Source organism: Arachis ipaensis, chromosome B7 (assembly GCF_059453495.1).
Source record: "Arachis ipaensis isolate K30076 ecotype BB chromosome B7, ASM5945349v1, whole genome shotgun sequence".
Classification (NCBI taxonomy): Eukaryota; Viridiplantae; Streptophyta; class Magnoliopsida; order Fabales; family Fabaceae; genus Arachis; species Arachis ipaensis.
This window is the reverse complement of record NC_142442.1, coordinates 135,410,031-135,422,744: the sequence shown is the minus strand read 5'-3', so window position 1 is coordinate 135,422,744 and position 12,714 is coordinate 135,410,031. Positions and strand designations below refer to the sequence as shown.

At 39.1% G+C, this 12,714-nt stretch overlaps 1 protein-coding gene across 1 annotated transcript; it reads left to right on the top strand.

Moving 5' to 3' along the window:
- Positions 1–6,690: 6,690 nt before the first annotated feature.
- Positions 6,691–7,214, top strand: LOC110264733 (uncharacterized). The gene is made up of 2 exons (XM_021106776.2): positions 6,691–6,879; positions 6,975–7,214. Exons 1-2 carry the CDS (start codon positions 6,691–6,693, stop codon positions 7,212–7,214), a joined length of 429 nt encoding a protein of 142 aa, XP_020962435.1.
- The last annotated feature ends 5,500 nt before the right edge of the window (positions 7,215–12,714 follow it).

The following is a 12,714-nucleotide window of genomic DNA, read 5'->3' as shown; positions in this document are numbered from 1 at the left end:
ACGCGGTCGCGTGGTGGGGGTGATAGTGGAATGACGCGATCGCGTGGGTCGTGCGATCGCATGAAAGGGGTGGAAGAGGGGATGATGCGATCGCGTGGGTCGCGCGATCACGTCGCTGGAAATTGTGCTAAACGCATGACTCCAGCACCGTTTCAGCGCAACTCTCTGTCTCCTTCTGGGGTGACGTGCAATCCATGTGATGCGATCGCGTCGCTCACGCGGTCGCGTGGGATTGGTATTGTGCAAGTGACGCGATCGCATGGGGCATGCGATCGTGTGAGCCAATTTGTGCAAAACGCACAAGGGCCGCACGATTCCAGCCTAACTTTCTGGACGTTGGATTTTTACGCCGATCTCCAGGGCACGCGGCCGCGTGGTTGACGCGGCCGCGTGGTTGACGCGGTCGCGTGGATAGTGTTTTCGCAATATGACGCAATCGCATGGGGCATGCGGTTGCGTCGTGCATCCCTTTTTTTTATATGTAAGATAAATGCAGAATGCAATGATTAATATGAATGCTATGCATGATTTCAGGTTCAATGAAGTAAAATGAAAAGGAAATAAAAATGAAAGCAATTAACAAGAAATAAATTGAAAAAGAAGCGACTATACCATGGTGGGTTGTCTCCCACCTAGCACTTTTAGTTAAAGTCCTTAAGTTGGACATTGGAGGAGCTTCCTGCTAGGGCGGCTTATGTTTAAATTCGTCCAAAAATCTCCACCAGTGCTTGGAATGCCAATAGCCTCCGGGATCCCAAACTAGGCATGCAAAGCTTCTGAACAGCTTCAAACAGATTGTTAGGCTCCCGGGGTGACAAACGTCAGAATAAACTCCATGATCCCAAGCTTTGCTATTAAATCTACCTCCGTCTTGGTCTATATGTTTCCATCCGGGCAGTTTAAAAAGTAGAATCTCACCATGGTGACCAAACGTTCTCCGTGATCCATGAAATTGAGCATGATACCAATCCGTGTATTTCGAGGTGAAGCGTGGAACCTTATTGAACCTTGTGCACCAACTCTGAGTACGAGCTATTTCCCTCTTACTCTTAAAGCCGCAAAGAGCTCTAAGCTGGCCATCTGTTTCAAGCAAACCATATTCAAGTGAATAAGTAAAGTTATAGGTTAAGAATTGTACCCACTTGAAGCTTGTATTAGGTGGTAATGGCCTTGGGATAGGTGTTTTCGGTGGTTCTGTAAGTTCTACTCCCTTGTGCTCTTCTGTGAATTCCTCCACTTCCTTGCAAGGCTCTACAATTGTATCTGTGTCCTGGTCAAAGTCTTCTATGTCTTCCTCATCACTTGAGTCATAGATTGGAGGTTGAGGGAAATCTACCTCCGCATCATCTTCATATTCACTTGGGGAAGATTCTTCGATCTCAGAGAATTCACTTGCGGATGCAAGTTCATTACTAAGAGAGCTAGACTTGTAACTATCACTATCAAGGGGATTTGCTTCTTGGATTATTCCGTCTGATTCTTCATAAACAACTTGCCTTGGAGATTGTACAATATCTTCCTTAGCATCAACTGTAGCGTCCTTGACGGAGTTTTCCTCAGTTCTGGATTCCCATGGAGGTTCAGCATCTCCTAGATCTTCAACCAACTCTTCTTCTTGAACAATGACAGCTTCTTCTACTTGTTCTAGTACGAATTCATTCTCTGTCTTGTCCACTGGAGTTTCGGGTATCTCCTTTATGCTACGCTCTTCGTTAGACTGTTCACATGGGGCTGTGGCTGATCCTTGTGTATTTGAGCGCCTAGAAACCCATTGAATTACTGCTTGCTCCAGTTGTCGAATGGTTGTTTGAAGTTTATTTACTGTTTCCTTTAGGCGAACCTCTACTTCTCGGGTAGCTGGACTTGGACATGATACATAGGAAAGTGGCGGTGATTGGGAGTGATTGGATTGGTACTGGGATAAGGAAGGATCATATGGTGACGAATGGTGAAGAGAAGCTTGTGAGTGTGGTGGTTCGAGGTTATGTTGAAAGGATGGTTTATATGCACGGGGTGGGGCTTGTTGGTAGTTACAAGGTTGTCCACCATATCTTTCAGCTGGGTATGCACGGTAGAATGGTCTTTGTCTAGGATATCTCGGAGGGTGTTGTTGCCTAAAGGGTTGATTAGATCCTCTTGGCTCCATCCATCCTTGATTGGTCTGACCTTGATGCACATTCCTGCTGTAACTTCTATTTCCTTCAACAAAGTTAGAACCAAACTCAAAGCGAGAGGGGTGAGAATTCATGGTAGCAAATAAAGATAAAAAGGAAAAACAAAAATAAATAAACAAGCAAAAGAAAAATATTTACAATAACCAATAATAAGGCACACGTTAGCAGTTCCCCGGCAACGGCGCCATTTTGACGTTGGGATTTTTGCCAGTAAATAAGTTCATAAAAACAGTCGCGTTGTAGATATAGTCTCTAAACCAACAAAAATCCCTTCGTGCAAACGTTTTGGTTGTCACAAGTAACAAACCCCTTAAAAATTGTTAACCGAGTATTCAAACCTCGGGTCGTCTTCTCAATGAACTGCAAGGAAGTATGTTCTTATTATTGGCTATAAAGGTTGTAATCGGGGTTTAGAAGATGAGAAGCAAGTGATTTGAATGACAAATAAAGTAAATGGCAGTTAAAATAAATAAATACTGTAAAGCAAACTTTTGGCAATGTAAGAGAAATTGGAAGTCCAACTTAGTTATCTCTCTCTCAACAATCATGAAAGTTGAATCTAGATTCCACTTAGTTAACCTTTACTAAAGCAAAGGAAAGTCAAGGGACTAATTAGTTTGACCTTCGAATCCTATTTAATTCCTAATAAAAAGTTGGGATTATTGAAGTTCAATTCAATTAGCAAGATAGCGATTATCAGTTATGTTGAGTTTGATAATGTTGAGTTACTGATTTCTTAACCAAGACCAAAAGGGAAAAAGTAAAATTGTTGGAATAAAAATGTCCTTAGATGGGAAGCAATAATAACTTAAATTAAAGAGAACAATAATAAACTGAAATATCTTAAATAATTATTAATTCAAATAATAATATGGAAAGGGTTCATAAGCCAAATTGGCAACATCTGTAGATACGAATAAAAGCATTAAAGTAAAAGTAGCATAGAAACATAAATTAAAGTAAATATTAAACCTGGATCGAGAGTCACTCTTACAAACTAAGAGAAGTCCTAAATCCTAATCCTAAGAGAGAGAGGAGAGAACCTCTCTCAAACTAAATCTAAATCATGGAAAGTGAAAATTGGCGAGCTCCCTTTTGAATGGATGCATTCCTCCACTTTATAACCTCTAATCTGTGTGTTCTGTACTTGGATCTGGGCCAAAAAGGGCTTCAGAAATCGCTGGGGGCGTATTCTATAAATTTTGATACGTGGCCTCTGTCACGCGTCCGCGTGGGTCACGCGGTCGCGTCATCTGGAGCTTTTCCTTGCCACGCGGTCGCGTCAGTCATGCGTCCGCGTCGTATGCGTTCTACTGAAGGCGCGCGATCGCGTCAGTCATGCGGCCGCGTCGCTGCTTCTTCGCTTCTGGCATGCGATCACGTCGTCCATGCGATCGCGTGGATACCAGTTTCTGCAAAACTCTGTTTCGCACTTTCCTTCCATTTTTGTACGTTTCCTCTTCCATCCTTTAAGTCATTCTGCCTTAGAAAATCTGAAACTACTCAACACACTAATCACGGCATCGAATGGAAATAAAGGTAATTAAAATAATTGATTTTAAAGCTTAGGAAACATGTTTTTCACATACATCACATAATAAGGAAGGGAAAGTAAAACCATGCAATTAATATGAATAAGTGGGTGAAGGATTGAATAAATCACTCAAACTAAGCACAAAATAACTCACGAAATATGGGTTTATCATGTACTCTTATTATTTTCGTGGTTCTGAAAATCAGACCGGATTGGCCAGTTGAACCGGTCCGATCGTGAACCGACAGCTTTAATGGTTTGGCTTATTATCTAAAACCGGCCAACTAAAAATCAGACGTGAACCATTGAACCGGCCGGTCAAACCGAAACCGAAACTGTCCAATTTCAGTAGCACGACGCCGTTTCATTAAAAAACAGAGAGAGATGCCAATTCCCAGCCTTGTGCCCCCAACCCCAAGCCCCTTCCTTCAGAAATCAGATTTTAGAGAGCAACAACAAAGAACTGCTGCCCGCAACCATAGCCTCCACCACCGCCTTATGCCTTTGTTGCCGCTGTGACGTCCGTCGCACCGACCCCTGTTCGCTCTTAGACTCGCCAGTCGCAGGCACGCTGTTTCTTTCTCGAGCGTCCGTCGTCTTCGTCTTCTCACCATCATGCTAGCCATCGTCTTCGTCTGCTGACTCTGCTCGCCGTCTCAGACCGAATGTCAGTGCTCACGCTCACTTGTTCTTCATTTTTTTAATGCTCTGTTCAGAAATCAAATCACATGATGATTGATTATTGAATGTTTTGTGATTTTATTGAAGAAAAACCCTTCCCCATTCCAATCTCCTTCCTTCGAGTTCAGAGAGCAGAAGCTCAACCAAGAAAAAACCCTTCTCCATTCCAATCTTGTCGCCGTCTGTCGGAGTGAGAGACTACTATTGCCGCCTCCGTTGCACTCAAGAACTTCTATCTTCGTGCTATCGGCGTTTGCTACTTCGCTCCATTCCAATCTAGTGCTTGTTCTTCGTGTTTTTTTTTATTGTCTGCCCAGAAATCAAACCCTCTTCGTGCTTGTTCTTTGATGGTCAATGATCGTTGTTTTTTAATGCTCACTGCTAGTATTCTCACTGCTGGTGTTTTGTGCTTTCATTGATTGATGATTATTGATTAAGTAATGTGTTGCTATTTTTTTTTACTTTTTGCTTCAGTTAATTGGAAGCCCTGTCAGTGCTTAGTGCTTGTTTTTGGTTGATTGGCTTTGCTCACTGTTCTTGACTAATTAATCATGTTACTGGCTTATTGATTGATGATAAATTGATACTAATAAATTGATTACTGGCTTGTTCTTGCTGGTTCTTACTTTTTTTTGTCTGCTGTTAAATTTTGTTAAAGTTTCTTGATTTTGTTGTTAATTATTGTGCCGAGCTTGTCAAAATTTGGTTGAAAATTTTGTTAATTTTTGTTAAAGCATGTTAATTTTTGTGTTAACATTTTGAAAACTATGTTAAAAATTTGATGGTGCATCTTTTAGGTATCTTCTACAATTATCTGAAAACACATTTGATTGGATGTTTGGAAACATTTAATATTATCAATGTATTGACTATTAAACAAACATGTTCTATAATTTTATAACATAGCAATACACATGTTTTATAATTTTTATTATGTTGATGATTTATTGATTGTTTTTTATTGTGTTAATGAGAGTTGTTCAATAATTTATTTATTATTTTATTTTAAAACATTTTTTTTATTAGACCACAGTTAGATCGGTTGGACTAGTAAGCCAATAATTAGAATGGTTCGATGATCGGTTCAATTCTCAGAACCTTAGACTTATTTTAGTTTATTGACTGTTTTAAACTTTATTTTATAATCATTTAAATTCTGTTTATTAACTTTAAAAAAATTAAAAAAATCGACCAAACCAAACCACTAATGATTCGATTTGATTCGGTTCAATTGTGTCACAAACAATAAATTAAACAATTGATGTCATCAAAGAACCAAACAGGTCGACTTAGTTAATTTTTGGTCTAAAACCAAACCAAACCAATTACACCCCTACAAGCTATGTAGTTGCCAGTGACAATAAAACATAACGTAACACCTTACTCCTATTTGGAATTGAGATCCGACACCATATAAGAAGGGATTTGTCTCTGAAAAACTCTGATTTTACTTCTTGCGATAAATTTGACAATTTATTTATGATTCACATACATAATAAAATTATGATGAATTTTAGGGACTAGTAGATTTTGTGATTTGTAATCATCAATTAACTATTATTAATATTTTTAATGGTATAAAATTATATCTAATAGTATAAAATTACTCATTCGTTTTTGCTAGTTAAGTACTAGTTAGATTTAAATAAAAATGTTAGCCCGCTAATTTTTTTTCTTAATTATTTTAGTTTTCTGCGACCATAATAGCCAAAATGTTGAACATATTTTATATTAAATCATTTAGTTAAAGTCTATCGATTTTCAATCATTACGTTTACATAAAAATATCTTCATACAACTTCACGTAACTGATTTGAAGAGGTGTAACATAAAATATAGTTGAATTGAAGCTTGCCAAATTAAAAATTTCAAAGTGTTGCTTTTATTTGTCGAAATCATTTCTCATTAATACTCTCACTTTCGTTTTATAATACTAAGACTTTAAATATTTAATATAGCTAACAGAGTTAATAGTCAAAATTGTTTCTGAAAGATACTCTCATCTCCATTTTCATCCTCGAAAGATAAAATTAATCAAAAGTGTCCTCGAAAGTTACTCACGTTGATCGAGTTCGTCCTTCCGTCATCTCAGTTGCTGAGGTGTCTAACGTTTGTCGAGCTGGAACGTTAAGTGCCAGCGTGGCACACTCCAGCACGACTACCGTTAATGCTGATAAGATATGTATGCTTATTTAGCTCAAATTAGTCCTAATGTTACAACCCTAACCTAACCCCAATCTGAAGCATAAATGTGCGTGATTCTCGTAGTAGATGACCCTGTATGTTTGTTGAGTCGCTGTTATGATGAGTGGAAGCCGCAGCGGTTACCTGCCGTCTCAGTCTATCGGTAGCCATGGTTCCAACTCTTCCATGCGACGGAAGAAGAAGATCAATGACCAGACATGCTTGTGCGGGTTGAAGACGACAATCAAGAAGTCCGGTACAAGAGAGAATCCAGATAGGTTGTTCCACACTTGTGCAAGATACTCGGTGAGTTAGGTTAGGATAAATTAAGTTTGTTTTCCATTTTCCTATGTCTATTTTGCTGTGCAGTTGAAATTGATTTTTTTTTTGAAAATATTCAGAAGGGAAGCCACTGCAACTTCTTTAGAGGGGTTGATGATGATGGGTATGCAGCAGGGGCAGAAACTGATGCAGAGGTTGGTGGTGACTATGATGAATGGAGATTGAATGTGTCATGGAGATTGGGTAGCTTGGAGGGTGAAGTTAGAGCAATGAAGATGCTAATAATGTACGTCTCAGTTGCAATGGTTGTGGCTACTATCTTTTGTGCATCACTGTTGTTCACATCAATCTCCAAGTAAAGCCACAGATAGAGTGTTATATTGTTGTGTTTTAGAGGTGTTGTTAGAGTTTTGAGATTGAATTAGTTGATATGTAATGATGATATGACTTATGAATGAAAGAAGGGTTTAATTGTGTTTAATTCAACATAAACTTGTTGTTTGAGCATGATGGGTTTCACTGAAAATACATGATGGTGATGTTTGAACCCTAAGTATTTATTCACCAAAAAGTTGTATACATCAGAATAATCAAGATCATTATAATCCATAACAAACATCATAATCATATCATATTGTCTTAGTAGACACACCACATGGGTAATCAAGGATCCAGAAGTTAACAGAGCAATCCAAAGAAAAAGTTCCATAGCATTGTTCACTTAAACCAAAACAACATAATAGACCTAACTAAAATGATCCTGATCACACAACCAGTTTACACAGCCCTGCTCCCAAAAAGCAAAGTTGCAACTACATACAAAATATATTTCCTAGTTAAAGATGTTATTCTTTCTTTCTTGGACGCTTGAAGCCTAGGGTAGGCACGAATGTCATGAAGATTTGCATCTTCTTTGCAGTTGCAGAAGTTGTTCCTTTCAATTTCTCAGTAGATATGGCCACAGGTGACTTGGTGGAGGCATTCAATCTTGCCTTGCTTTTAATGACATGCAATTTGGGTGGCCTGCCTCTCTTTGCACCCTGCATAGGCCAGTTGCAGAACCATTATTTTTCAAGTAAATAAATGCAATTGGTCTAGAAGATAAAGCAATAAGTAAATAACCTGAGGGTCTTGAACAGGCGGTTGGGTATCTTGCATTGGTGGGATTCCTTCTGGTTGGCTGACTTCCACATCAAGTTGTGGCTAGACTGGTGGAGGAGGGAGATAATGGGATTGAACTTCGTTGTTGGTGTTTGCTTCATCTGTAGGGGGAGCAGGCTCTTTAACAAGGGCAAGCTGAAGTTGCATTTGCCTAGCTTGTTCCTCGGCATCCTCTTTTTTCTTTTTTGCACAACTTCTCTTGTTATGGCCAACTTCACCACAATACATGCACCTGATTGGGTTGTACTTCCTCTTCATCTTGGTGCTTGACCCAAAACTGGCTGTTCTCCCTTATCTTTTCTCCTCTTCTTGGTAGGCCTGCTGGGTTTTGGCTTAATTGGGGGTGGGACAGGGGCATGTGACGATGTTTTCTACCACAGATCTTGTCCTTTTACTAGGTTAACATTGAAACAGTATGTCCTTTTATACGCCTCTATTGTCAACCATTCATGAAAGTACTCCTCAGTCCTCTTACCATTTTTATCCTGAATGGCTGAAATCACATGCATACATGGCATCCCTATGGCCAACACGGACAAATGTAATGAAAAAATTAAAAATAACTCTGACTAAGAGAGGCTAAGGGAAGGAATGAAAGGGTTTGGTTAATTTACCTGTGAGTTGCCAGAACCTACAACTGCAAGTGTGCTTTCCCAAGTCCACCACCATGTTTGTGGGCCAGCCATGAACTTCAAACAATTCCTCTTTATTATCCCCACACTATTGGGGAGCTCAGTGACTAGATAACTTTGTCATGGCTTCTAGTCTGCTTTGCTGAACCGAGGGTAAAATTCTTTGATAAGTGCTCAACTTGAGTTTGTCATCGACTATGCTCTTCATAATTATTCTTCTCACCTCTTCAGCCAAAGTCAAAATAGGCTTGGTCCTTTCATGCTTGATTTTAGCATTGAATGATTCGCAAGTATTGTTGCAAATATTGTCATTCTTGGGATCCTCACTGAAGTACGCTTTCGTCCAAGCTTCCTTTGGTCACTTTTCAAGATACTGCCAAGCCTGCTCATTAATGACCTTAACTCTCTTCATGTTCCTCTCAAACTCATTGCGTGTTCTTGATATAGCACACTCCCAAACCAGGTTTTTCAACTCTGTGCTACCCCATTGTTTTGAAAAATTCTGCCACAGATGCCACACACAGAATCTGTGCTGGGCACTAGGCATGACTTCCTTGACTGCTGGAATAAGTCCCTGACCAAAAGAGACAAGCCCAAAAAGAGTGTTAATCATATCAACCCCTTAAAGATGATCATTAAATCAATTTAGTCCTACTAGTATATCTCATTAAATCAAATAAATCCCAAAACTATGTATATGAGTATGAAAATGGTCCTCACCTTCTGCATGTCTGAAATGATGCACAACTTGTTATCATTGTAGTTGCCAAGGTCTGACTACAACAGGTCCAGAAATTATTTCTAGTTGTCTTTATTTTTCACATCCACAATAGCATAGGCAAGGACAAAGATGTGATTGTTGGCATCCTGGGCACACGCAGTCAATATTTGCCCGCCGTGCAGGGTCTTAAGAAAAGCCCCATCCAATCCAATCATGGGTCTACACCCAGCCTTAAAACCTTTTTTACACGCATCAAGATACACATAAAACCTCTCAAATTGAGGAGGTTGGCATCGGGATTACACCAACTTGAACCGTAGACCCGGGATTACTTGTCAGCAATTCATTAGCATAGTGCCAGACTAACCCATACTGAGCAATTTCATCCCCATCTACCACTTTCCTAGCAGCTTTCAATGCTCTAGTGATGCAGGTGCTATTCAAATTTACATTACACTTCCTGACAAACCACTCATAAACTTCACGATGTCTCATAGTAGGGTTCTTCCTAAGTTTTGGAACAAGTTTGCTCAGTGTCCACTGTTGGGTGGCTGCCCTGTTTTTTCGCCTTCTAGGACAGATATGGTTGTCAACTAGGGTTTTAATCTGCCAGGACCCATCTTGCTTACTACGTGCACAGTATACTACCCAAGGACAGCCCTCAGCCTTACACACAGCCCTAACCCGAACCTTGTCATTCTTTGTAAACAATATATTTCTACCCAACTGGATTGTGTAGTCCCTAGTTGCTTGCATAAAATGTTCCTTTGATTTGAATATCATACTAACCTCAAATTTGAGGTCCCTGAACTTTGCCTTGTCATTATACTGAGGATAGACGATTGGTGATTCCTCATCAGAGTCCAATTCCTGGCCTGAGTCCTCAGAGTGCCATGAGTTGAGATCTGAATCACCTTCATCAACATTATTATCTTCTAGGTCTTCCAAATCAAAACCACAATGTAATTAGTCATTTTACCAAAATGAAATCACCAGCATATATCAATTGAGTTAGTCAAATACCTGAATCACAGTCATCCTCATCCTCAGAAGCTTCATAGCTTGAATCGTCAGTCTCTATTTCTTTTTCTGCTAATTTGGTTTTAGCAGGCTTGTGCTTCTCTTTGACCTCACTTTTTTTGTTCACCCTTGTAGAGTTCACACCATCATCACTGTCACTGCTATATTCATCATCTCCTAGTACCTTTGGAGGTTTGTAAAGGCTTTCCTCAGCACTCTCATAGGAGTCATGAGAGTCACTGTCTTCTTCAACCTCTAATGTCTTCACATGCCTTCCAACTCTTGTGGTGGTAGTGACCTTGGTCTTTCCTTTGGTCTAAGGTGGAGCAGGGGTAGGCTTGGTAGGCTGACTATAAAATTTTTTGGGCTGTGATGGAGTCTTAATAGTGCGGAATTTATAACCACAAACTAGCCGGCATGTGCACCGGGTCGTACCAAGTAATACCTCAGGTGAGTGAGGGTCGATCCCATGAGGATTGATGGATTAAGAAACAATGGTTAAGTGATTTACTTAGTTAGACAAATAGAAAAGAGTGTTTTGGTATTCAAAAGCATTAAACAGTAATTCAGAAATTAAAACAGCAAGCAATAAATTGATGAGAATAATATGTGGAGAAACAATTAAGGCTTCAGAGATATCTATTTTTTGGATTGACTTTTCTTACTAACTATTTTAATCATGCAAGATTTAATTCATGGAAAACTATATATGACTAAACCCTAATTCCTTAGACCTTCTTAGTCTACTCTAACTTTCATCAACCGCCAATTCCTTGGTCACTTAATTCCAATTAGAGGATGAAGTTCAATTCTAGTTCATATGCCACAAAAACTCTAATTACCCAAATATAAAAGGATTATATGTCACGTATCATGTTAAGTCCAGATAATTAGAATTTAGGAGAATATATTTTTAAGCTGTTGTTCAAGTAAAGAGCTTTTCCAAGTTATACAAGAACTCAATTAGAACAAGGGTCATACTTTCGTTCCACCCAAATTTATAAAATAAAGAACGAAAACGATTCTTGAAATATAAATTAGTACATAAATTAAAATAGAAAAATAATAGTATCAATCCATACAATAGACAGAGCTCCTAACCTTAACAATGGAGGTTTAGTTGCTCATGGTTCAGAGAGAAAATAAGAATTCTAAAAAAAATGTAAATTGTGGAATGAGGTAGGTGAGAAGAGAAGAGACCCGAATGGCTGATTCTTTTCCCTTTTATATCTAATCCTAATTAATGTAAAATATATTTCCTAAAAACTAAATAATATTTTTTCCTAATTATAAAAATAATAAAAGTTTAATAAAAAATAAATTAAGTTCTGCGTATAGCCTTTGTTGGAGTGAACGGGGACCACTGGAGATGTTGAGGTCCACGCTGAACTTGGCTTTTCCCAAGTTCAGCATGGATGATACAGTGGAGTCTTGTGCGCATAGGTTTGAGTCCATGCTGAACTTGACTTTTTCCAAGTTCAGCGTTGGATGTAACGCGTGGTTTCCCCTGGAAGCTTTCAAGTTCACGCTGAACTTGGCAGGGGCCAAGTTCACGCTGAACTTGGACGTGGAGTGGGTAGAATTTTCTGGAGAAGAAGTGTGTACTATTATATATCGTTGGAAAGCCCTAGAAGTTAGATTTCTAATGCCGCTAGAACCACATCAATTGGACCTATGTAGCTCAAGTTATTTCTGGTTGAGTGCAAGGAGGTCGGGGTTGACAACATCATTCGCTTTCTCCCCTTTCTGCTACAAAACTCCATCAAATCCACCCGAATGCTACCTGAAATAAACAGAAATGCACACAACTCAAAGTAGCATCCATAGTGACTAAAAGATATTTAAATCTTGATTAAACTCAACAATTTGAATGCAAATTTATTAGGAAAAGATAGAGAGGATGCTCACGCATCACAACACCAAACTTGAATTGTTGCTTGTCCTCGAGCAACCAAAATAAGTACATGATTAAGATGTGAATTTGCATGAGAAGTGAGAGTTTAGTCATGCTCAAGCCTATTCTTAAAAATGGGGTTTATTCATTGTAGCTCTGAACAGTTTTGGCATCTTACTCTCCTTTGAATCAGAGGAATGTCAGTGTCATTCGGAATTTGGAATCCGGATCATATTATGAATTCTCTGATCTTTATACTCCTATTCAATCCTTGAACACAGCAGAAATTACCTTAATTCTCTTTTCTTTGGTGCTTTGCACCTTGAGCCTAGCCGTGACTTTAAATGTTTTGTCTCAAACTTTACTTGACACAGAAACACCACAAGCACTTGACTGGGGAACTCTTTCTAAGTTATTGCTCTTTCAGTGTC